The sequence below is a fragment of the Camelina sativa genome, chromosome 11, assembly GCF_000633955.1.
Source record: "Camelina sativa cultivar DH55 chromosome 11, Cs, whole genome shotgun sequence".
NCBI lineage: Eukaryota > Viridiplantae > Streptophyta > Magnoliopsida > Brassicales > Brassicaceae > Camelina > Camelina sativa.
The window spans coordinates 35,728,720-35,751,689 of NC_025695.1; the positions used below are offsets into that span (position 1 = coordinate 35,728,720).

At 38.1% G+C, this 22,970-nt stretch overlaps 1 protein-coding gene across 1 annotated transcript; it reads left to right on the top strand.

Annotated features, from left to right (window-relative positions):
- Positions 8,085-8,661, top strand: LOC109127549 (auxin-responsive protein SAUR15-like). The gene has a single exon (XM_019232495.1). The coding sequence runs from the start codon at positions 8,164-8,166 to the stop codon at positions 8,497-8,499; it is 336 nt and encodes a 111-aa protein (XP_019088040.1). The 5' UTR covers positions 8,085-8,163; the 3' UTR covers positions 8,500-8,661.

The following is a 22,970-nucleotide window of genomic DNA, read 5'->3' on the forward strand; positions in this document are numbered from 1 at the left end:
CCAATCTCAACTCCAACACCTTGGAGAAATGTTGGGCCAAGTAGATTCATCTTACACCCATGGAGAATCATCACGGCACCAACACCTTGCATCACCACGGACACCAAATCTGCAACCAAGTTCTAACGCAGACCGTGAAGAGATACATAAGAGATGACATGTTCCGACAGTTCAATGTCGTGAGCTGCCAACACGGTACAAGGAACCAGCCCAAGGAGACGTCCCTGCTCAGATCATACCGAGACTGGAGATACCAAGGACAGACGTCAAGCCGTGCCGCAAGCTACCTGAAGGACCCGTATCAAGGACTCAACCAGACCGTGAGCTGAGCCTAGGAATTGATTTCTATCAGCAAATCAGTCCTAAGGAAGCCTTTGACCTGGGAGGAATCATAGAGTCGCCAGCCGAGCCTCTCGTTCGCCAATCTATTATACTCGGAGGTACAAGTCCATGCCATCAAGCAAACCACGGTCAACTCCTTACCGCGCTTGATCAAGACCGAGCTGACACTCGACTGCCATGTTCGGAGCAGGACACGGTCTATGAATCCTCACCCGGGACGCATATCAAACCTTTAGGTGAAGCCAGAGAAGAGTCTACCCGCGCAATCAACTTCATATCCGGAGTTCGCTTGTTAATGGGGAGTTTCAAGAAAAATGAGCCACCGAATATGGCCATTGAAGGGTCTTTTCATTTGGTATTCTTCATGACTACTTCAAGTAGTATGCTCCAGCTGGGAGTTGCCATTGTCGTGCCACCCTTCTCCTTTCTTAGCGCCAAGACCGTTACCGCACAAGGTCCTATGGCGAGGTATTTTTACAACTTTTGTGTGGCATCCTGGAGAGTCTCAACAACCAACCAAGGTTCATGAAGGGGTCAGAGCGACCAATGCCACTGGCCTAACCGGGGAAGTCTTATCCTTTTCTCTTAAGGCCTTACTGTTTTCTTTTGATCCCGGTAAAATTAGACCTTGGTTGAACTTTTGATGCTGCTGATTTGGTTTTCCTTTTTGATCCAGGTGTTGAGCCGAGTTTTGAGGTCAAAACTTCTAGAAGAGGGAGGGAATGATGTGAGCACGGGATCAGAAACGCGTCCAGGAATGGTCGAGCCGGACTCGGACAACACTCGGACGCTCGGACAATTGGTACTAGCATCTAGCAGCTAGCGTAGGCGGCAAGGATCTGGCCCGAAACAACAATGTAGCATCAACCAGTCCGTAAGGATCATCAAGGAGGAGCAAGACAAGGTCATCTAATGGGCAGTTCCAGGCCAAGCTCCAACCTTTACACCAATGGCTCATGGCCAGCATCACCAATGAAGAGCCTTGGGTGCGACCAGCTTTGGGAAGATTGATTCGCGTGTCTTCACCATCACGCTAGTGTGAATACACCCCTAAGACATTAGAAGGAGCTGTACTATTCTTCCTTCTTAGGGTTTGTCCCAATGATTTTACCGAAGGGGATTTAACGAGGCAGCGAGCTCTAGTGCATGTCCACTTTGTTCCCGCTTGGCTCATGACTTGGAAACTTTCATTGACATGATAATGGGCCAAGGAAGTAAAGATCTTATCCACCGCGTCCAGCCAATGACGTGGCATTTCTATCTCCTTCCTTCCTTTTTTATTTCATCTTGAACCTTCTATGACTGTTGGATGGTTTTGCCTTTTATTTACATTTGCTTTTTGCTTTTAGGGACATGTGTGTTCCTTAGCTAGTGGCCACGTGCCTAGGGTTAAGTGTCTCCTTTATGTAAGCTTCCCCCATCTAAAGGCCTAAACCCACATTGTAAAAGGCAGACTTGAATATAGAATGAAATTTCCCAAAGAGTGAATCTTTGTTTCTCGACTCACCCTTCTCCTTTCTCGCAAATTAGTCCGGGACTAAGCTTGAAGGAAATCTTAGGAGATTCACGAACCGGGTTTGTGATCCCCTAGTCTGACTGTATCACGAGCCAAGCCATCTCTCGTGTGTCGTCGCAGCGATCCACCTTTCCGTCTGTTGCGTCTGATGTCTGTCCGTACGTAGCGTCCTTTCGCCCATCTCTTGAGAATCGATCGGGTCGAGTTTCTTACCGAGAAGTTCTTCCATCCATCCATCTTTCCCGGAGATTATCGAGTCGAATTATTCATCAGCAAATCTCGTCCCGCTTTCGTCCTCCCATCCGTCCATCTCTTCCGGAGATCGCTGAGTCGATTTTCTTATCGGTCGATCCCCTTCGTCCCATCAAACCTTAAAGAGAGTCGACTAGTTCAAAGGTCGTACGTCGTTTCGCAACCAGAGATCCGCATCCAACCATCCGCAACTACCGTCCGAATGTCCGCAGCGACTATCCGTCCGCAGCGACCGTCTGTTCGTACATCTCCGCAATCAACCGCGACCTGGGTTCACATCACGTACCGTGCGCGTTCTGCTACACGTACTGCTACATGTACCGCTACACGTACCCAGTGCATACTGTTGGTCCAGCCAGCGTGGGTCGTTACATCTCCCTTCCTTGACATCGTCACGCGAGCTGGTCAGCCACTTCAATCCAACTCCTCGGACCTTTCTTTCCTGCGACCATAAAAGGAGGCGTAGAACGGTCATCCCGTCTCACTACGCTAAGTTCAATAATCTCAATCTGACATAGGTCTAATTCAATCAAGTCATGCATGTCAAATAACCTATATGACAGTTGTTGAAATCGTTTAAACCAACCATCTATTTATTGCAATAAAAACATTAACCAAGACAAGCAAGCGATCAAGACTAAATAAACCATCGATCAAGAGATCGACCAAAGAACTTAGCCACAGTCACGCACTCACCTTCAGTTTCGACCCTAGGATTTAACTCACAGCTTTTCTCCTGTTCTATACATATGATCCCCCGATTCGGACCTGTTTCACTACATGGACACATCGGCCATCGATACCATCCGATGTCAAGACCGTTAACTATCGATGGACTAAGGTTGAAAAATCACTTACCGATCTCTCCTTCGACTATGACTTTTGGATTTTTGACTACACTTAGTAAAACTCGGTCTAGCTCGATGGATCTCTCTCACTCTCTCACTCTAGCGGTGGCTTAAGGATTTTATGCGGTGCTCTCTCGAGAGCTTAGGGTTATCAACCTATTTATAGGGTCGACTAAACCGTCTTGGGCTTCCAAAAAATGATAAGCCTTATTGCACCCTAAGTTCCCTTCTTTTTTGCAACTATCCTTATCCTACCCGGATTGCCTTTTCTATGAGTTTCTATTTCTCTCGAGTTCCCTTTTCCATGAGTTGGTTTAAATCCTTCGCAGGAATTTCTGAGTCACCGGGCTGTCCATCAGCCCATGGTCATATCGATCCATCCTTGCCCATCGGCCAGATCCACCTTTCACCGATGCGACTATTTATCCGACAGTCCCCACTTCACTGGCACTTATACTGTCACTTACACCAGACACTTCACTATCCCATTCCATCCAGAAACTTACATGTCTGCATCCTCAATCACAGCAAACTTGGGATTCGTTTTCTTCAATTTAAACATCTGTTCACTCTTGTCACTTCAGTAGTCTTGAACTCTCCATTATCATTCGGATCCCTTTAACCTATCGAACCCATGTTCAGTGTCTGACTGTACCACCGTTCATCGCTACGTGTTCCGCCATACGTATTGCTACCAATAACACTACCCGTACCGCGTGCGTACCGCTGGTTCACCCAGCGCGGGTCGTTACATGTAACCTTCAGGATCGTACGCGCCTCTATGTTTCCCTAGCCGCGACTAGCACACCACCAAAACTTGGCCGGTACATGCCTCCACATCGACGCGCGTGCACGTTCTCAACCACGTCAAGCCCTACACGCCTTCACCTATCCCACCATCGTCTTGCAAACTCTGTACCAACATCGTGCAAGTGAGTCGTCGCGCCAAGACCTATTTGTTGTTACCAGCACGAGCCTCAGGTTAACATGCTCCTCGCCCGCACACCACTATACCAAGACGGGCGCACCTTCAACCTTCACACGCCTCCGTCTTAATCCATTCTCGCGATCTGTAGGGAAGGCGCACCATAGACCGAGGGACGCACCGGAGCTCGACGCCATAGATCTGCGGCGTCTTGGCGTGGCAAGCAGCGGATGGACCGAGACGCCTCACTGTCTCGGCCAGATATAGCGGGAACAAGGCCATGGCATGTCAAGGCGTTAACTGATTTATCCTCTACAAGATAACAGATCCAGAGGAACAGCATGAATATAGGGCAGCGCACGGGCGACAAAAGAGTTGGGTGCGTCTAGCAAAAAGGAGGTGAAGATGGTGGATCTTGACTTAGACGCCCCACCAGAGAAGATAGAAGCGGTGGTGCCACGGCATAATAGCAAGGCTGAGACACGGCTATGCGCGGGGCATGTCTGGCGGAAGACAGGATGACGGTGGAGGACCACACAACTAAAAAAAAAAAAAAGCAGAGAAGGTAGAGAAAGAAGTATACTTTTTGGAGGAAAGTAGAAAGTGAAAGGTAAAGACGAAGTCATAGAGACATATATATAGGAGGGGGCCCAACGTGTTAGCCGAGGTAAAAACGAATTACCAAGTTTACAAGCTCTAAACACCTTCGGTGTCTCTGGAAAACATGCAAAACAAGCAAAACTCCCACAAAAACCCATCACGATTCGTGAAACGTGCACAACGCACTATTCATCAACGAATTATCTGGATGTCTCAAAAAAACCTATCCACAGCACTATTCATACAGAGACTCTTTGGATGCCTCGAAAAATGTGCCCATAGCACTATTCATCCCAAGAATCTCCGGATGCCATGAAAGACGTGTCCAGAGCACTATTCATCCTGAGACTCTCCGGATGTCTCAAAAAATGTGCCTAGAGAACTATTCGTCCCGAGACTATTTGGATACCTCGAAAGACTTGCCTAGAGCACTATTCATTATGAGATTATTCGGATGCCTAGAAAGATGTGCCCAGCGCATAACTTATCCCGAGACTCTCCATATGTCTTGAAAAACATGCGCAACGCACTGCCCATTGAGGAAAGTTGTAAACTCCAAAAATCTGCTAATCTCCAATAAATCTTTTGTTCCGCGTCGAGATGACGAATCTAGAGACTCAAAATCGTGCCTACCAAGCTCAAGAAAGTCATCGCGCAACGGACTTGGAGGGATCTTTGTTGGATATGGGCTCTGCGCTCAACACTCAAGAAGGCCTTAGGTTATTAATTTGGGCATCAAGCACGAGGGGTAAAATTGTAATTTGCAAAAGGGACGTAAGAGATTTAATGTCAACGGTTCACTATAAATACCAAAGGTCACTATCAAGTAGGGGATCCGAAAAAGGGCAATCAGAGAGAACAAAACAAATAACTAAATCGTATTATCTTCGCTTAGCATTTTGTTTGTTGTTTCTTTCGTCTTGTACGCAAAGTCTTTGGCTCGATGGATCTATATCGTCGCGCATAATACATTTCTTGTAAACTTTTATTTCATCTCAATGTTAATAAAAGGACCAGCTCCGCTCTTACCTCCAAATTTCCGTATTAATATTATTATTGCGACTTAGTATCAACAATAACATCCATAATGGGGAAGGAAACTAGCATCTCACTTTCAACCTTGATAAAATCCATTTTTGTTGTATTTGTTTTTCTATAAAATAATAGTATATATATAAGTGTCATTCATAAATACAATTATAATATCATTACATGCAGACACGATTTGGACGATTGATTCTCAATAATATAGACATGCACCACTTCGTCGTCTTATAACAATAAACCATCGACTAGAAATAGAATCATATCCACACTGGTGGTGGTTCAGTCCAGGAGAGATAGACAACCGTTAAAGTTCCAAATTGGCAGAAAAAAGTAAGTAGAAGCCACATGGAATCGGGGATTGGTCTCTGACACTTGCTTCATCATCGAAATAAATGCTATATATGTGATTATAATCAAATGAATGGATTGGTGATTGGATATAAAATAATAATTACAATATTATTCGAATCAAAAAAAAAAAAGAAAAAAAACGAATTGTCCGCGTAAGACGCGGTTCCACGTTGACTAACGTATGCAAGCATCTTCAAACACTCCCATTCTTTTTCATAGACACAGGAAGGGGAGACGAATCTGACGCTCCAAGTCCAGCTTTACGTCTTTTTGTAACTCTTAAATTTCAAGATTTAATATTTTACTATCAAAAATTTTTATTATTATTGTAAAAAGGTGATAAAACTTGTCCTTTGTTTCTTTGCCCCACGAGATCCACCTAAAAAAAGCAAATTAACCCTAAACTAGAGGCTTGATCGTTTTCTTTACAAGATCCAAATAGAAAGACATCTCTCCTCTCTTGACTTCCTTATAGGAAGACTAAGAATAAGATTACCAAGTTATGATATCATTATTGTTGACTTGTGCTCAAACAACACCTTACATTTAGCCCTAAATCTGCTGGCTAAAAGGTCTAATCCCTTGGAATTTATGTCCTTAACTTTCTAATTAATTATAACATATTGTTCATCCACATATCTTATTTGATGGGATATTATTAAGATTTTATACATAGGGTGTTCATATTTAAACTTTTCAATTTCAAGAGATGTACAAAAAACAAATTAAAAACAAAAACAATTTTATTTTTATAGGACAAAAAATACAAATAACTACTTTTTCTAAAGCTACAATAAAATAAAATTACAAATTTTACAAAAGTACACGAACCAATATTGAATTATTTTGAAAACTAAGGGTCGGAATAGTAACCGCGGATTTAGTAGTGCGGGATAAAGAATTTGCTAGTGCGGTATGGTTCAACTGCGGTACGTGCGGGACAAATATATTTGCAGGACAAGTGCGGTTAATGCAAAATAAGCGGTACAAAATAACTTTTGATTGGTGAAAAACTATTTGGAGTGCAGATTTCATATTATTTTATTAATAACTAGTATAATTATATATTTCAATTTATTTTGTATTAATAATTATATATATATATATATATTTAACATAAGGTATAATTGTAATATATTTCATAGATTTTGTAAATAGATTTTTTATACAAAATATATCTAACATAAGTAAACATAACTGTATAAAACCTAATATCTCTAATTAATAGATAGAACTTATATATCTATCATAGAAGTTTATACTAATGAAAGAAAATTAATAGATATATAATATTTTAACAATAACAAAAATTAAAAATTAAAAGTATATATAACCAAGTGCGTAATTTGTAAAACCGCTAGATAAAACTTGTTTTGGTTTTTAAATGCAGTCCATACCTTATTTCTCTTCCCAAAACAGCACTTATCACTTTTTTTTTCTATTTTGCAAAACCACAAACTTATTAGAAAAATGTTCAATGGTAAACGAAGTCCGTTTTTCAAAATCTGTTTATCAATTACGCAAATAAGAGGCTTCGCCTAAGTCAATTCATGGGTATAACATGGTGCAATCATTATATAAGATATAGCAAAAATACATATAATAATCCAGCTATGATAAAATAATAAAATTTTTCCGAACAAGTTGGGATGATAATTATAATAGACTAAAATATAAACCCATTCTAGAGATGGTATATAAAAAAATGATCATATTATTAAAGAAAGAACCACGTTTAGTCACCTCCATTCCTTTCTGCCAAATCGCTGGCTTTCAGAATCTTTCTATTCTCGACTCGAGTCGAGTCGGCTCAGGATCAATGGTTCGACAAGTTAACCAAATTTCACAGTCGATCAAATTGGTATTTTAAACTCTTTATTCCCGAAGATCTCGTAACTTCAACATAATCTTGCTACTCTATTACTATTAGTTTGTATTTTCATCTATTGTGTCGTGGTTTGAATTGTGCAAATTGGTAAAATATATGCCAATACTAAACCACCGGTTTGGCTTAGCTTATTCAGCTGCAAGCCGAGTAAATTAGAGTCGGTGCGACAAACGATCTGATTCTCCGAAGCTTCTTCATAAAAACGTTAGACCTTTCTACTTTTTTTTCTTGTTCACTACGTAAACCCAACAACGTGTATACATATATAAATGTGTATATCCACAATATTGTTATCTTACAAATTACAAACGAAAAACACACATTAACAACTTCTAAGAGAGGAGAAAAAAAAAAAAACAAAGTCAGAAATTTAATACCAACCAGTCAGAAGAGAATGAGAAGCTTGGTGAAGAAGCTACTATGGTGCGGAGCCAAGAACTATGTGTCTCCGAGAACATCGGCATTACCAGAGGAAGGGAGAGTTCGGGTTTACGTAGGTAAAGATAAAGAGAGTCAATGCAAGCTAGAGGTTGAGGCTAATTTGCTAAACCACCCAATGTTTGAGGATCTTCTAAGGTTGTCTGAGGAAGAATTCGGACACTCGTACGAAGGAGCCTTAAGGATTGCCTGCGAGATTGATGTCTTCATCAAACTTATCAATCAACACAAAAAAACTAATCATCATAGCCCTTCCCTTTGCTTTACCAATAATTCCACTAAATTATCGTAGCTTTTATACATTTTTTTTTTCTTTTCATAATTCTTTATTCTAAACGGAAGAAAAAATGGACAAAGTTCATTCCTATATTACTTATTTTTTGGAGTTTAAAGCCAATGGACATTTGTATTAGTAATGACTTCATTAAAACATAGTTATTGATATTTTTTGGTTTTTCTAGCAAAGCTGAATATATTGATCTGATGTGCAATTACATTGTCCCGATACAATAATATATCAGTTAACCAAATAGGAATTGCAATACAATTCGAAGCAAATGGGAAGTTGGATAAATGGATCCTTTGTTAATAAATGTGCTGCGGGACTAGAATCTCGGTTTACATGCTTGAACTGATGACAGTGTAGTTTTTGTTGTCCAATAGCTAGAAGATCCTTGCAGATGTTGGTGATGCTTAATTTTCTTATTTGCCATGTAAAACGTTGTTTAGAACAAGTGAATCTACTTGTAGATAACCTTGGAAAAGCCCATAGATGTAGCATATTCGATAGCCCCTGTGTTGTTGTTCCTAACCGTTCTTTTCACGGCAGTTGTAGCAATTTCAACAGCTTAACTGGTCTTGTTTATGGCTTTTTGAAGATAAGATAGTTTTGGGCGCAATCTCCAAATTTGTCGTAGCAGTCTGATTGTCACAATGCATAATAATAAACTGAGTAGTCTTGACTTTAAGATCCAATAGCAACTGCTTAAGCCAAATAAGCTCATCAGTATCAGCCATAGAACACTACCCATTTTCAGCACTCAATCTTGACCAATACTTAAATTTGGATTGTTTCAAGTTATTTCTAGTGATTGTGTAAATTCCGAAGGATTTTATTCTTCTAATAAAAGCAAAATATGTTAATATTCAAGAAAGAGGTAAGCGGTAATCCAGTACCTAAAACGTTTAGTTGGAATTTAAGCGAGTTTAGACTGTTAAAACGTTACATAATAAAATATTATAAATATGATATTATAGATAAAAAGATTTATATAACTATATATTAAGAAAATAAGAATATTAAATCGTAAAGAAAAATTAGAGAAAAATATTTCTTAATATATATCAATCAACATATAAATGTTTAAAATTATAGTTGAAAATTGAATATAAAATACATTAAAACAAGATTCATATTATTTAAGATAACTAATGCAGCCGTCTAAGCGTACATAAACATCTAGCACCTAGTGCTTAGACGGGTCTTAAACGACTGTCTAGAATGTTTTTAGAACATTTTCATCGGAAGAACACAAGTTTCAAGTAGGGTCTTTAAAAAAACACTTTACTGGCTATTTTTGTTACTTTTATGTTATTTAGTTCCTAAAAATGCTTAATACTAGATTAAGATCTGCATATTATGATTTTACTAGATTAGTACATACATAAATATAATTATTTGGCAACTTTTAAAAAAACCAGATTAAACCTAATTTACTCTACTTTCCAGTACAATATAATCAGGTATTTATTATACTTATATCATCTTAATAGATAAAAGCTAAATTATACAAAAATAACACGTGATGTATTTATATTAATAGTACTAGATTACCAAAAATAATAAGTAACTTTTAAAAAATAAAAATTTACAAAGAGTAAGTAAGTGGCGAAGAAGAAATGATGAACAAGACGACTTCTCTCTTGCTCCCTTGAGTGGAAGATTTTAAGAGTTTGTACATGTTTGAACTTTGAAGTATTGAGACAAATGCGTGACGTTTGCTCAGTTGTGTAAATGAAGGTAATTGAGAATTTTCGGGTATACGTATAGTACTATCTTTTTCCTTTGCTGACTAGTTTTGGGCCATAGGCCTATAGTATAGTTGGCCTTAGACTAACTTCAAAACCCTGAAAAGTTGCTTTAAAAAAATAAAAAATTATTCTAATTATATTTTTTTTACAATCAAACCTCTTATATTAAGTTATCGGAGATGACTCGCTTCGAGAGAGAGTTAGTTAAGTACAGACGAGTTTACATGGAAAAAAACAGAAACTTCGTGTTCTTGCACATTTTGCAAGTTTATCTGCATGGATATTATCCTCTCGAGGAATATATCTAATACTAAAATTAGCAAATCTATCTCTGAAATGAGTAAAATCCTTCAATTCTGATGAAAAAGTCGGCCAATCATTGATATTAGACGTCATCCTTAGGAGGTCTGAACAATCTGTAGCAAAAAGAGTTGTATCCAAGCCCAACGCTAATAAGCACTCCATAGCCCAAATAAGGGTATCTAACTCTGCATGTAAAGAGGATAGGCTTCTACGCGATTTTTTTAGCCCCATGTGCAGGATTCTGTCACCGATAAACGCAATCCAACCATGGCCACTCCTATCCACCTCTTTATGCCAAGATCCGTTTATAAAGCAGACAAGAGATTCTTGTGGAATTGGGGTTAGAGGTGCGCCTGCTTCTACTATCGTTGTGCTAAGTCTCTATTATTTGCTCTTCTCCAAACTTCTTCTTCTTGGATAGCTTTCTCCGCTGTATCTTACGGAGACTCATAAATATTTTCAAACACTTTCTTGTTTCTTGCCTTCCAAATGTACTACATCACTCAAGGGAATGTACGCAGATTTTGATCAAGTGCACCATAGTCTCTATCGCACCCATAAAGAAAATCGAGGTTGCTATATAGAGAAGATGAGGGAAACACCATAAGATGGATAGGGATTGTCGATAAAGCTCACACTTGACGTGCTGGGGGGCATTCAAATAGCATATGATTTATAGTTTCCTCTTCCACTCCACATCTAGGAAAATTCTTATCTCTACCAATATGGCGATAATGCAAGTGTTGGCAAGTTGCCAAGCACCCAGTCACACATTGCCACACGAAATGCTTCAGCTTTCGTGATGTTTTTAACTTCCATGCTTGCGCCTTGAGTGTCGTAAAACTAGGTCCCTGAGGAGGGAGGTCGCAAACAGGGCGAGAGATAGCTCTCGCGACTTCGTATCCAGACTTAAAAGTATAATTCCCATACTTTGTCAGGGTCCACGAATATCCATCCCTCGAGGCATTTAAGCTCTGTTTAATTCCCAAAATAATGGTAATTTCTTTCGGGGGGAAAAGTTCCCGAAGACGCTTCATTTTCCACTTTTTTGTGTTGAAATCAATCAAGGTGTTAACACAAATCAAGGGATTTCTCTCATTATTTAATTCTTGTGGCGGTCGCGCTGGCGTATCTAGGATCCATGGTTCAGTCCAGATGCACGTGTTGAACCCCGAGCTTATGGTCTTACGGATTCTGTACGAGAGAACATGTTTTGCTGCCAACATGCTCCTCCAACCAAATGAAGGTCATACATGTATCTCTAATGGACTACAGTATCAAAACTATCTCCCTTTAAGAACTCGACTAAGGAGAGAATCTGGATATATGAGTAATCTTCATACCTGCTTTGCCAATCAGGCAAGATTAAATTCTTCTAGTGTTCGAAAGCCTAGCCAGCCTTCCGACAGTTGAGTACACATTTGCTCCCATGAGATCCAATGTAATCCTTTACTATCTGCTTTATTGCTCCACCAAAAATCGGCAATGGCACTACTTAATTTTGAGCAAATAGCTTTTGGTAAGAGAAAACAGGACATTACATATGTCGGAATTGCTTGTGCAACTGATTTTATCAGGATTTCCTTGCCTCCTTTGGATATGGATTTTGAAGTCCATAAGTCTACCCTCTTGTGGAGTTTATCCCTCACGAAGGCAAAGACTTGTGCCTTTGATCCGTGAATCTTCTCGGGAAGACCCAAGTATTTACCCATGCCTCCTTCTTGTGATATCCCAACAATAGATTTGATCTCTTGTCGTATATGCACTACAACAAAAATCTACATTGATAGCAGTAGAGGATATCACATTTTCATGAACTGCTATAAAAGATGATTAATTTTTTTGGTCACTTTGTAATAGTTCAATATAAACGCTATGCTATAAAATCCTTAAGCGGGAATCTGAAAAATCATATTCCGCCAACCCTGAGCCGAATTATTTCACTTAAGCGCCTAACATTTGTTCACTAAACCTAAAACTGTCGAACAAAACAACACTCCCAAGCAAAACCTAACACTCTCTAGCAAAACAGCAAAACATCACACTCCTAATTTCTCTGAGATTCTCTTCTATTTTTACGACAAATCCCTAATATTGTCGCCGGCCATACATTCGTGCTCCTCCGCAGACACATTCTCCAGCCCAGCCGTCAGTGAGCTCAAATCGAAGGCATGTCTTTCTTCTTTACTCTAATTTCCTTCTTTCTTCTTACTCTCAGGATTGAAATTATCAATTTTAGGGTTTATGAGCATCGATCTGAGATTTGATCCAAATTAGAGATTTTGTGGATTTTCAAATTAGGGATTTGATTCAAATTTCGGATTATGAGAATTAGAGATTTGATTCAAATTAGGGATTTTAATAATTTTCAAATTTCCAAAGCTTATTGAAGCATGCATATCTAATTGGATATGTTTTGTTATTTGTCAAGTGTTTGTGGTTGCTGCCATTGGGGAACTGAAGCTCGCTTTTGGTGTACTCAACAGTGCAGGTTAGTCCCTTTCGACCAAATTTTATGGTTATTCTTTGGTTGTGACTGTTGTTGTTTTATTTTGGTTTTTTTTTTGTTTTGTGAATGTAATTGATTTCTGGCTGTAATTGTTTTGTGGCTGTAATTGTTTTGTTGTGCAATAGAGATGATATTAGCGTATTTGCATTGGTAATTAAGCTATTTACTTATCTGGAACACTTTTTTAATGTTGCTTTGGTTTGAAATGTTGTTATAAGGTTTTAATTAAGCTTAGAACATATAATGTTGGACAAGGCATGAGTGCTTCTATGCAGGTAAGGAATTAATTTATATAGGTTAGGTTTCAGCTGGAGTTTGGATACTTTCCCCAGTTCTTTATTCTGTTCCATTTCTTATTCATTGAAGAGTCGATCCTGGATATGAGAGAGGCGCTCGGAAATTTTTACGGGATGTGACTGTGGGGTTAGGAAACATTGATATTATGATATGTCCCTGCAAAGATTGTCGCAATGTAGAACGCATATCAGGCAGTGACGTGGTTGATCATCTTGTAACTAGGGGGTGGATGAGGCTTACAAGCTGCAAAATGATTGGTATCATCATGGAGACGTGAACTTAGTGGTCGATGGTGATAGCAAACTAAATCAGTGGAATGAGGAAATTTTTGAGTATATAAAGCAGCTGAATATTCTGAAAAAGAGTTGGCGAGTAAGGGTAAGGGTGACTTAGGTAAGATTGCAGATGGTGACTTAGTTGAGATTGCAGAGGGTGAGGACAAGAGAGAAGATGAGTTCCTTGCAAAGCTTGCAGATGCTAGAACGCCATTATATCAAAGTTGTTCAAACCACAGCAAGCTATCGGCGGCTATTGTGTCTTTGTTCAGGCTTAAAACACATAATGGCTGGTCCGACAAGAGCTTCAATGTACTGCTGGAGACATTGCCAAACATGTTGCCCGAGGATAATGTGCTTCACACGTCATTTTATGATGTAAGAAATTTCTGAAGAGCTTTGATATGGGGTATAAAAATGTTGTAACATGTTAATTTTAATAATTACATGTTAATGGTAACTGAGTGCAGGCAAGATATGAGCTTGATGAAGAGTTTCAAAGGATTGATGTGCTGAAGCAGATGGGAAATATGTGGAAGGCATACAAGTCACACATTGTCAGGCAACTTAATGAGGCTACGAATAACCAACAGAGCATGAATCTGAGCCCAATGAAAACTAAAACTAGCCAAGCCTTTAAGGTATTGACTTTAAATTATGTAAGTTTGAGTGATGGTTATTAACATGTTTAAATGTTAGGTTGTGAGTGACACGGCTAAAGAAAGGAGGAAGAAACAGATCCCTCACACTACTAGTCGTAAAGGAATGGTCAGACTTACGGAAGAAATGGTAAGCATACTACCATCTCTGTTGTTTGATCTGGTAATATCTACCTAGATTATTGCTTTTTCCACAGAAAGTTGAAAGCGAGGATTCATCTAAAGTGACAAGGCTAAAGGTCTGGGTCAAGTCGCATACCAAATAGGATGGTACACCAGTTAATACGAATGTCGAAGAAAAGATTGTAAGTTCCAAATTGGCATGTGGCTGAATCATTTTGTTACCATTATTGACATCTGACACTGTATTTCCTCTTATCCAGAAAAAGGCAGCTGAACTGGTTAGTATTGATGGTCCAACAAGTACAACAAATCCATATGTAGATCATCTCTCCCAGCTTTTGGGACCTAACAATCCTGGTATGCTGAGGGCAATGGGTAGAGGCATGAGTAAGACCAAATTAGCTTGTTTCCAAATTAAGAACAAATGTATGGCTGACATGCAAGAGAAGCAAGTTCAGTTACTTTGAAAGCAGGTCAATCAATTGCAAAATGAAATTATGGATTTAAAGAAGCAGGTTAGTTACTTTGACAATTCTCAAAGTATTCATTAACCAGCTAATTTATTAAATGGAATTTGACATTGCTTTCTTAAATTACAGGGACTAGAGCCTGAAATTGGTGAAAACTCAGCTCCAAAAGTAAGTGATTCCTTATTCTTATTATATATGATCAGTTATTCCTTCTTCTTATTTAAATTTCTAACTTATGTTTATTTTCGACTTCACAATTTGTAGAGTGTAAACAAAAAATCACACTCTAGGTGTGTGTTGGTTGATTGGTCTGATACTGATGAAAACATTGCTGAGAGGCGTATTTTTTCTTCTGATCCTGATGACATAGTGAATGACTCTCGTCTAGGCCCTACGGATCTGAAAATGTTGGTTGAATCTGCTACGAAACCAGATGCATTCCTCTGGAGACCTACAACTAAAATGTTTACTATTGAGGAAGCTGTTGGACAGATGATTGCATGGCCTGCAGCTAAATGTGTTCTTTTGGATAAAGAGGTCCAAATAGAAGACATTGTGTCAAGGGTAAAATGTATTGTCCTTTACTATATTCTTATTGGAATTGTGTCAGGGCCTAAATGGAAGTTCCCTGAACAAATGTCAACTACTGGATTTGTCTACGGATGAATTGATTGTTGTTGAGGGTCGTTGGCACACACAAGAACCATCTGAATTAGTTAATGGTCTTCCTATTGGGCAAAAGCTGTTAAAGTATTCGTGGATTCAGTATGTCAACCTGACACGTTCATATGGAGGCCTACAATGGACACAATATACCTAGAGGATTGTTTGATGACTTATGTAGCATGGCCTTCCCATAAAGTTGTTCGTCATAATGGCGAGAGTTCTCCTATACAAAATTCTCCATCAACTAATATACCATCTAGGTTCTACATCAACAGCAGGGGAAAAATCTGCAGCAACATGTTCTAAATCACCTATTGAGGATGCAACAGGTCCAAGCTCTCCAATTAAGAAAACTCTACCGCATTCACAGTCTCTTCTCCTGGAATCTCAAGTAAATGTTTTGGATATGTCATGAAGTTGAATCTGTCAAGTCATATGATTGTTGGTTCGGTTTATATTATTTGGCATTGCAGCGTATCAATGAAGTTGTCTCAAAGGAAAATAAGAAGTGCAGACTGATGGATATTACCGGAAAGAAGCTGTTTGTTGCTGAAGGACGATGGGCAACAAACGATCCAGACCAAAAGGTTCACTTTGTTAGTTTGGGTTCTAATGCAGTTAAAGTGTGGGTAGATATTGTCAAGGTAAGCGATGCAGCAGTTTGGAGGCCATCAGAAGAAATCGAGATGATGGAAGATACCCTTGGCACAGTCATTGCATGGCCAGAGGACAAAGTGATCATCATGTCTTAAATTAACCATGAGGTTTACTGTCTCCTACTTCAGACTTATATTCTTTCTTATGGATTTGTTTTTTATCTTCTTCCTTATGGATTTAAAATTTGTCTTTTGTATTATGTATTATGTTGGATTGTGAATTATCAAATGGTGAATTAGGGGATTCAATAATACAGGTTTCGGGTCAATTTCAAGATATCAAGAAACCAATGTCCTCAAAACACTTATAATCACATCTAAAATCTTGTTATATTAGAATCATTCATCTATCAGAGCAGTCATAATGAGTGATCACATAATTTTTTTTTTAAAAACCGCTATAATATAATATATTATAGTATAAACAGATTGCTAACGAAAACTAAATTAAACCGGTTAACTAACCCTATGGTAGAATCACCTAACATAGCGTGTATAATGACTTATAACATAATTTTCAAAAATTTGAAAAGCGGGATAGCAAAGCATTTCTCTACTGCTATGGTATAAAACTATATGTATTATACCATATCATACGGATTATGCGCTATATATGTGTGGTACCTACAATAACAGTGGCCTAACATAGCGTTTGTGAAAAACCTATGAATTACATATTATAGCATTTCTCTCATGTTAACAATGTACATATTTGTTGTAGTGATGGGAAGGGACCTCGGTTCCAAACATGATGGAAGATTTAGAAAAGTTAATTTCTTGTTCGGATGCCTTCCCATAAAAGCGGATTATATCGATAATTTCCTTGCATTGATGAGGATCAGCTCTAAATAAGAATAAATTGTCATCTGCAAAAAGTAAGTGAGAAACCCAGGGGCTTGCGGTCGAAGTACGTAATCCCTGGATCTTCCCCTCTTTTTCGGTATTCTTAATCTGAGCGATTAGCGCTGCTGTACAAAGTATGAATAGATATGGGGAAATTGGGTCCCCTTGACGAATCCCCCGTGTTGGCCTAATCCGTCCCTTGGGATCTCCATTGATCAAAATACGGTAGTAGACGGAAGTAATGCATTGAATTATCCAGTCCACCCATTTTTGATCAAACCCCATTTTTTCCATCAAAGCTCTTAGAAAATTTCATTCCACCATATCATAAGCTTTACTCATATCAGTCTTAATTGCCATAAATTTCTTACGATTGGCCTGGTTAGAATGGAGGGCATGAAAATTTTCTTGTGCAATGAGGATATTATATGTGATTAATCTTCCTGCCACAAATGCAGATTGGGTCTCGGAAATAAGTTCCGGCAGAAACCTCTTGAGTCATAAACTCAAAATATTTGAGATCACATTATAGCTCACATTACAAAGGCTAATAGGGCTAAATTTTGACATTTCACGAGGTCGTTCTCTTTTTGGGATTAAACATATATTTGTTTCATTTAGATTACCCTCAAAAATTCCAGAGCTAAAGAAGTTCTTCACCATCTTAGTGAGATCGCCTTTTATGGTTTCCCAAAATTTTTGGAAGAATAAAGCAGTCATCCCATCTGGTCCTAGAGCCTTTCCCGGATTCAGGGAGAACAAAGCTTGTTTGACCTCCTCTTCTAAGATTTCTTTCGTGAGATGCTCGTTCATAGCATGTGTGACTAGTGTAGGTACATCTTTAATGGCCAACGTTGGGTCGCTCGCATTCGAGGATGAAAAAAGATTGTCAAAATACTCCACGCTACTTTGTCTATTCCTTCTTCTGTGTCAACCCAGACTCCAAGTTGATTAAGGATGTTGGTGATCTGGTTCTTTGCCCTCCTTTGTTTTGTGGAAGCATGAAAGAATTTTGTATTTTTATCTCCTTCTACAAGCCAAAGTTCTCTACTTTTTTGGTGTCAATAAGCCTCCTCTTCCCTATAAGCTTCGCAAAGCCGCCATTTTAGGTTGAGGAGAGTTTCCGATGATGCTTGATCATCTCCATATGTCTCATCAATCTTTTCTTGAAGTTCCTTAATCAACTTTTCTGAGTTTGTTTGATTATTTTTCTTCCAAATGGGGATTGCTCTTTTATAATTTTGGATTTTTTTCAAGATGGATCGTTCGACAGAGTTGTCTTCCCCTCCCCATCCATCTACCACCGCCTCTTTGAGGCCTGGCTTGTCTATCCAGCGCTTGTTAAACATAAACCTTCTCAAAAACTTTTTTGGATGTGTAAGAATAGATGCAAGGAGGGGGCGATGGTCCAAACCCCACATCTTCATATACTCCACATTAGTGTGGGAAAATATATTGTGCCACTCTTCATTTCCCATGGCTCTATCCAAGAGACACCGAATCTTACCATTTGACCGTTGACCAATCCATGAAAATTGGTTTTCTTGTTAAGGGAAATCAATAAGCCCACATGAATCAATCATAGCACGAAAAGGTAGAAAGGAGGCTTCTGATCTTTTGTTCCCCCCTCTTTTTCATGATTCCCTGTTATTTCGTTGAAATCCCCAATAATAAACCAAGGCTTGGATCTCGAAACTCTGATACGCATTAGTCTTTCCAAAACATAATCACGATTTGTAGGGACAGGGTCACCATAAATAAATGTCATATAGACCCGATTTCCATTAATAATAGTTTCGATATCGATTAATCGGTCATCTAATAACAAAAACTTTACCGAAAAATCATTCGAATACAATAAAGCTAAACCTCCGCTAGTGCCCTCAGGCTCGACAGTTTGAAGGTTATCAAAACCTAAATCCACTTGCTCGTCTTGCAGATAAAATTTGTTGTTTTTGGTTTTCGACAGAAAATAAAAAACCTGGTGAGTATATTCGACACATCTCACGCAGTCGACGACGAGTCAATTTGGCTCTCGCCCCTTGACAATTCCATGCAATTATCCTCATTTATTAGTTCCAGAGTGAGAATAAAACCCCATGGAATTTCTTTGAAACAATTGATTATGAGCTCTAGTAATGGCAATAGTAAGTATTCCTTATAGGAGGATTGTATAAATGATCTCTCACTTAATGAGGAAGTTATTACAAATTGGCCAATGATATTGGGCTTTGAACTCATCATCTTTACTCCATTATTATCCCATGCCAAATAATTTGCAATAGAGGCCCACCAAAAGGAATCAGCTTGAAAATTTTGGAGACAATCCGGCGTTGAACCATGTCGAAGCTTCTGTTCTCTAACTAATTTAGAGAAATCCAGTGATGGGAGCATCACTTTGATATTCGGGTTTCTCCTGTCTAAGGTTGGAGCCCTTGAATTCACCAACTAGCTCCAGATGCTCGACTGATGAGAAAGGTGAGACAGAATCAGCCAAGTTATCACATGTTTCATCGCCGACCCTAGAACTGGCCTTCTTAAAGAGGTTGACATTCGATATGGCATTTCCACTGGTGAAGAGCTCACCAGATCGAGATTTAGCTTCAAAATAGGGATGGACCAGCAGTTGGAACAAGGTTTTGTGACATCCCTTCACACCAAGTGAGACATAAATTGAGAAGGATCTGGCCAGTGAAAAAGAATGAAGAATAGGCCACGACTCTTTCTTCAGGTTAGGAGGTCTCCGTTCCGATGATAGGGACCATAGATAGATAGGCGGATATAGTCCCCATTTGAGAATTTTCAAGCGCTCCTTCACAACTGTGAGAAAGTCCTTCAATCTGAGACTTGCATTGGATAACCGGCAGAAGGAGAGAGCAGAGTAAGGAGAGATCTCACCAGAAAACATGGTGGAAACAAGGTGGAAGTAAGAGTAGCCAAGGGGATTATTGCAGTTTTTATCATTAAACATGTCTTGTTCCTTCCATAAACAGAGAGGTGAGGTTTTCCTTGAGCCAAAGGCAAATAAGTGAAGAAAATGACTTAGCATTTTGCTAGAGAAACATCTGTAGGGCTTAGCATAATGCTAGAGTGATTCTTCTGCTTCATAATGGTTGAGAGGAGAGAGAAGCAGCTCTGATAAAAGCTGTACTTGGAGAAGGAAAAGAAATATAAATTGTAGATAAGACGAATTAGCTAAGATCCAGGGAAAAGCATAGAATAGATGGGAAGAGGAGGAAAAGAGGAGCTCAGATCTGTTGTCGGAGATCTAGAACATCACTTCGTCTCCATCCGTACAGAACACCGCAAAAGAGAGAAACGTGGTGACCATATGATTTTTATTTTACGAATGTTGATTATTGATGTTTCGGTTTATTGTGCTCTGGAAGGGTAAGGGAGACTGCTATCGGACCAGTTTTAGCACAAAGGATACTTGGGAGGCCATTAGACAACAAAAAACGAAGAACACTTGGAATAGAGGAGTTTGGTTTAAGCATGCTACACCTAAATACTCGTTCCTGGTTTGGCTTGCTCTTAAGAATCGCCTTTCAACAGGTGACCAAATGCAGAAATGGAATGTGGGAGCTCAAACACAGTGCATCTTCTGCAATCACGTCATGGAAACTAGGGACCACTTGTTCTTTACCTGTCATTACTCGAGGGAGGTCTGGTCGGGTCTCAGCTCAAAGTTGCTTCTGACGCGCTACACAAACTCATGGACTCATTTCATCCCGCTGCTCACGGATACATCACTGGGTCAGGACAAACTTTTTCTACTTCGATACAGCTTTCAGCTTACAGCCCATTCAGTGTGGATAGAACGCAACAATCGACGAAATGGGACACCCGCTATTCCTTCTGCTCAACTTGCCCGAAGACTTGACCTCCAAATCAGAGACCGGTTACTTTCTATCCAAAAACAAGGAGATGGGCAATTTTAGGACTGCCTGGTGACATAGCTTGCCTCAAGATACCTCTCTCCCTAAGCTTATATCTTTAGTATGTAATATGTAATTCATTAACAACCATTACAGAATGATAGTTGTTAATTTTTTTTTTCTGAGAAGCACTTTTTATTTAAGCAATTTGACGAAGGATTCTCTTCTCTTATTCTTCTCTCATCAATATATTAATTTTTTTATTACCAAGTCTTTCGATGAACAATTTTTAGGGCATGTGCAGTAGTGGGTTCTCAAAAAAGTTCTCACTAATTAAAAAAATAATAAAATAATAAAAAATAAGAGTAAAAATTGAGAATCGATTCTTAGAGAGAATTTTTGAGAACCCATAACAGACTACATATATAAATGACAACATATGGTTGATTTAATATTTTTTTAAAAAATTTAAATAAATAATTAAACTAAATAATTGATATGAAAATGTTATATTTAAAAGACCGTGTGAGTCTATCTCTACTTCAAATGCTCTTCGTTCTCAGTTTTCATTTTCCAATGGTTTGCAAACATAACCACATTTTACCTTTTCTATTAGTATTACTTTTTCTTTTTTGTATGTTTTCGATTTTATAAATTATCGACTTACGTTTCTTTAATTATCTTTACATTTCATTTCGTTAAAAGTCCATGAATAATTTGTAAAACTAGATGCTCTAGAATATCGATAAAGAAACTATTTATGTGATCTCTAATTATCCACTAGTTCAATTTATTTGAGAGAAGAGAAATGCAGAGTTATGACTTTTATTGGCTGCTTAAACGAAAAGTTACCAAGACACTTTGACTTTGCGTAATGCAAAAATAACGGCACCATGAAAAGAGGTTCTCTCCCTCCGCCTCTCAATCTGCCTAAGTTGCCGGTCAACAAGCACTACTCTATTTGTGTCATTTTCCGGTCAACATATTTTTTTATACAAAATAAATTATAAACATATTAATTAATCCGACTTTCATTAGAAACCATGCTTTGTAAAAAGATGGATTTCACAAAAACATAGAACAGTTTTAATCAAATTATTTATGAAAGAAGAAAAACTCTTACATAGTTGGTTTACTTCAAAACTAGTTATATAATTTATACGGAAATTTAAAATGACTGTATTAAGATATGTAAACCATATAATATACATTCCACAGGCTAATGATTTATACATTTGAGAATCTCTTTACATTAGTTTCGCCATATATACATATATTTTAAAAATGTAAGATCATCTCAGATATTTATTATATTATTGTTTCATTAACTATTTACGTACGTTTATGTTAACTATAAACTGTATTGAAGATAAATCTTTTTTTTTTAAAAGTCAATTGTTAATAGTGTGACTAATAAGGTTGGGACTGATCGGGTCAATTCAATCCAAAATTAAAGAGTTATTTGTCTAATACTGGATGTGTTTTTAGCAAATATAAAATTTGTTTTAGTTCTATTTTATGATATTTTTTATTTTTTAAATAACTAATTAAACTAAGTCATAATTTTAATTTATATTAGCTATTGAATTTAATTTCGAAAATAAGTAAAAGAAAACCTTACGGCGAAAAAAAACAATTATCAGAAAGAAAATGATTCGATTAACTCTATAATTTTATTTTACATATACTACTTATCTTTTGGATTACATACATTACTTAATAATTATTTATTTAACGTCTCTTAACTTTTTTTCATTTTTCAGCATATAATAATAACAAATAGTAATGATGAAGTTTTTGATGCGAGTAAAGTAAAATAATATTAAATCTACTTTGACAACTTCCTTTTTAAAAAAAACTGTTTTTATTATTTTGGGATTTGAGATTTGTCAGATATTTTCTTAACGTGAAGAGAAGCATTTGTGCAAACTACTACTACTACAAAGACAGAGAGAGAGAGAGAGAAGAAGAAGAAGAATCTTGAGAAGTTGAGCCTCCTATAAAGCGTGAATCTCTCTCTCTCTCTCTCTCTCTCTCTCTCTCTCTCTCTCTC